Source organism: Gavialis gangeticus, unplaced genomic scaffold (genome assembly GCF_001723915.1).
Source record: "Gavialis gangeticus isolate Ggan-Ray unplaced genomic scaffold, GavGan_comp1, whole genome shotgun sequence".
Classification (NCBI taxonomy): Eukaryota; Metazoa; Chordata; order Crocodylia; family Gavialidae; genus Gavialis; species Gavialis gangeticus.
In genome coordinates this window covers 35,600,213-35,602,141 of record NW_017729030.1, presented here as the reverse complement: position 1 = coordinate 35,602,141, position 1,929 = coordinate 35,600,213, and the positions used below count along the sequence as shown (strand labels likewise).

Sequence of the window (1,929 nt, the reverse complement as noted above, 5' to 3'; positions counted from 1 at the left end):
TCGTTCTTTTATATATATATATATATATATATATATGAACGAGCATAAGAAATTAGTAACCATATGTTGAGATACAGAGAGATGAGAATAAAAAACAAAACAAAAAAAAACCAGAATGATTATTTTATTTTATCCCTGCATCTTAGCCATAAGTTCTAAGAATGCAGCTTCCATTCTTTTCAAGCCAATACCTCCCCAAGACTGTTAGCTTGCCTTGCCCAACTAAGCCAATGGGGGACTAAAGTACTTCGTATCCAGCAGACTTTAGACCAACACTAGCTCCCATGGCCAGGCTTAACTACTTGTCATTATCTGGCATTCTTCTTATCTGACATTCTTCCATTGTTCTATAGAATTCTTAAAAATCATTCCACAAACACTTCAAAGTAGAGTGGGTTTGTAACACTTGGTAGTTACTCTTTCCTCACTTTGGAATTCCATCTCCCTTGAGGTCTATCTGAATTTTTCATTTGGGCAAGCTTTTAGCAGGTGGGGCATTGCTTGGGGAATTTGCTAGGATAATTTGTTTTATTATTTACTTGGTCTAAAATATGCGCTCTGTTTATTATTGTAAGCTGCCCAGAGCCTCCAGGTCCCTCTTTTTACCCATCAATTAAAATACCATATTTATTCAATTTGCAGATGATCCTGATTATAAGATGACCCCCAATAATTAGATTCCACACAAGGAAAAAAATAATTTGGTATTATTTGTATAAAGAGACTCACTCACAAAAACGATAGTAATACCAGTAAGTCATAAATTCAACATTAGCTTCAATTCAATTCAAACATTAACTTAACTTTATATTAGGTTCTGTCCAGAACTTGGTGAGTACTAATCCTATCTTGGATCCTAAAATTTAGGAATGGTTACTTTTCACATGTATCCTTACTCTCATACTTGTCATTCTCTTCACTGTTCTTATCTTCTCCCTCATCTTCCCACAGAACATTGTCCTCAGTTCCATCTATGGCACTGGATATACAGCACTTCTTGAAGTCTTTAATAATGGATTCTGAAGATATTCTTCCCCTGGAAGTCAGAATCCATTGACAGTACGGTGTTATGGCTGGCCTCTTAATCTTTCCACCAAGTATAAGCGCATGGTTCCCTGCCAAGAACCAGTTGGAGTACTTACTAACACCGTAAATGGTCCTTAAAGGGCTTATTTACTGTGACATCCAGTACTCCGAGTTGAAATGTCATACTAGTAGGTATGAATACAAGATCACAATTCATTGACTGAATTTTTGCTTTCACATCTGGTGTTAAATACCCCCTGAATGAGTCTAACACTAACATTCCTCTTTTCTTTAGCAGTGCCCCAAGTCTCCATTTCCACACAACAACTATCCAGTCATTCATCAGTTCACTTGACATCCATCCTTGTTCCTGGCACCTAACCACTATTCCTGGTGACAACTTTTCTTTTGGCAGGATTTTGCATTTCAAAATCACATACAGTGGCAATTTTCTTCCATCTGCCAATATTGCTAACATCACTGTAATTCATGACTTTTCATTCCCTGTATTTCTCATAATTATGGATTTTATGCCTTTTTCATGGATGCTGACATTGCTCGAAATAGCTTGGAGTCTCATAGGCATTCCTGTTGGGCCCAGCAGGTAATCATGAGTTTTGCATAGCCCAATAATGTACTGCTGGAATTCAACAATTTTTTTACTGCTGTCTGATGGTATCTTTTGTGCAAGTGAAGTTCTTCATCTCAGGGCTAAACCACCATGTTGCATCATTTGGATACACCACTCACTACTTGCTTTGAATTTTTTAAGTGAATGTTCAATTTCTTTGCTATTTTTAATGCCTTGAGATGAAGCACTTCACGGGTGATTGGCATTCCCTTCTTTCTCTTTTCTTGAATATACTTGAAAACTTGCTTATCAATTTCCGGAAAGCAACCTTG

The 1,929-nt window shown here is 37.0% G+C and overlaps 1 protein-coding gene across 1 annotated transcript in view; it reads right to left on the bottom strand.

Annotated features, from left to right (window-relative positions):
• The window catches only part of PCDH10 (protocadherin 10), a 160,566-nt gene that overhangs the window by 83,446 nt on the left and 75,191 nt on the right, over positions 1-1,929 (bottom strand). Inside the window, exon 2 of the mRNA XM_019521829.1 lies at positions 878-1,115. Within this exon, the coding sequence (XP_019377374.1) occupies positions 878-1,115 (238 nt within the window). The remainder of the gene's footprint in view (positions 1-877; positions 1,116-1,929) is intronic.